This window comes from Pyxicephalus adspersus, chromosome 1 (genome assembly GCF_032062135.1).
Source record: "Pyxicephalus adspersus chromosome 1, UCB_Pads_2.0, whole genome shotgun sequence".
Classification (NCBI taxonomy): Eukaryota; Metazoa; Chordata; class Amphibia; order Anura; family Pyxicephalidae; genus Pyxicephalus; species Pyxicephalus adspersus.
Genome location: NC_092858.1, coordinates 119588713 through 119590793, shown reverse-complemented (window position 1 = coordinate 119590793; position 2081 = coordinate 119588713). Strand labels below are relative to the sequence as shown.

Genomic DNA, 2081 nt, shown 5'->3' with positions numbered 1-2081 from the left:
GAAAATCACAAGTGCAATGCTGTAAAACGGCAGTTCTGAATGTTCAGTTGACCAACAAGAGTGATAAACATGACTTCACCTTTTATAACTATCAATAATGCCTGTATGAGTGAGATTTGTAATAAAATCAGACCCATAGATACCTTTAAAAAAAAAAAAAAGTATCTTCTGAGCTTTACAGTGGTTCAGTGGTGGGTTTTAGGTTACTTTTGGCCCACCGTACTATAATCTATTGGCTTATACTTTAACATAAAGAGTACAATTTATTAAAATTGTAAATCTATGCCATTTAGGCCAGGTCTATTTAGAACAAAAGGGATGGCTGTCAAAGTTTTTTGTTCAACAGTCCAGAAGAAACACATGCTATAGTTTTATTAAACATGATTTATGTGCATAAAGTTTTTTTTTTTATAGTATGTGTAGCTTTTAAAAGAACAAATTTATCAAGGCTTAAACAGTAGACCTACCCAAATATATTGGGTACATTTTTGACTTTGGTATATTAATCTCCTGCAGGATCTGGCCAAGTCTGTCATTAAAAGGACAATACCTGTCACATCCATTACAAGAATGATGAAGTTCATATTTATTTTACAGGCTAATGCAGCGGCAGGACAGCATAATGAGAAGTGGCAGAGCTGGGAAAGCTAGTAAACAGTGGGAGTCCTCCAGAAATTAATTCAGTTATTAATCTCCTCTTTTTTTCTGTTGAAGTAATTAGGCCAATCCTCTCTTTCACAAATAGATCCATGTCAAGTAAATATACAGGTACAGAGCTAGGTAAAATAAATTAAAGGAATGGATTACTTTTTTATAGCCTGCATTAAAACTTCCGATCAGCTGCTAAAAAACAAAAACCATATGTCAACTGGCTTACTTTGAAATTACACAAATAATGTGTAATAGGAAATCTAATCATTTTGTGCTTCATAGCCAACTTATTTTCCTTTCATATAAAAAAAAAATATTAAAGTCTACAAAGTCAGCATAAACCTTTTTACCTGGAAGAGGAAGCAGATGTAGGTTGCACTTTTGAGCTATAGACATCATAAGATTTTCTTCTTCACCTCGACAACAGTAAGAAACAGATAGACCATAGGTACCTAGAGAAGAGAAAAACTGTTATACATGCTGGGCTCCATGTTTGCTTAATAATATACAAGCTTAAGACGCAGTAAAATGGTAATAGTGTGGCCAGACACGCATGTATGTCTTTTTTCTCCTTTAGCTTACTGCATCTCTAATTAACTTGGTCCTGTATCATGGTGTCCATGACACTGCCGAACTAAAACTGCTCCAGGGATGAGATTTTGTGCAGTTTGTTAATGCTGTATTATTCTTCTAGCGATCTTCAGTAAAATACAATAATATTTACACTATCAACCACATTTACGAGGTGACTTTCACTGGTGGTGAATCAATCACTGTCATATAAAACCACATGCATCAAGCGGATTCACCTGCCGTGTCAGATTTACTGCATTATTAATATGCTCCTATTTACTTAATGAAAACTCCAGGAATTACAGGGTAAAACTATGTAATTTAAATAAATATACCGGAGAAGATAATACAAATTTAGGGCCAGGTATAAAAAAAAAAATACTGCTCTGCATATAGCATATTGATTTGCACAAATGCAGTTTACCAAATCGTCCAGCTCTGCCAATTCGATGCATGTATGTCTCCCAGTCACGAGGAACATCCAAGTTTATAACCAAATTCACTTTCTCTGCATCAATGCCACGTGAAGTCTTAAAAAAAAAAAAAAAGTCATACATGCTGAAAAAACAAATCAGTGCTGATGAAACATCTGTTAAGAATATGTCAATTGTTCATCGGATGATGAATGACCAATCCAGGGTACACATCAGAACATTAAATGTAAGGCTTTGTTGACAAAAAGATCAGATCTACCCTAGTCACTCAACGGAACAGTAATACCGTGTTTCCCCAAAAATAAGACCTACCCCGAAAGTAAGACCTAGCACTATTTTGTAAACATGCCCTAATATAAGACCTACCCCGAAAATAAGACCTAGGAGAAAAAGAAAATAAAAGCATACATACATACCGGTAAA

General features: G+C 34.7%; 1 protein-coding gene across 1 annotated transcript in view; it reads right to left on the bottom strand.

The window, feature by feature from the left end:
* The window catches only part of DDX20 (DEAD-box helicase 20), a 14287-nt gene that overhangs the window by 3847 nt on the left and 8359 nt on the right, over positions 1–2081 (bottom strand). Inside the window, exons 8-9 of the mRNA XM_072413183.1 lie at positions 1649–1754; positions 1002–1103 (exon numbers count right to left, since the gene is read on the bottom strand). Of these exons, the coding sequence (XP_072269284.1) occupies positions 1002–1103; positions 1649–1754 (208 nt within the window). The remainder of the gene's footprint in view (positions 1–1001; positions 1104–1648; positions 1755–2081) is intronic.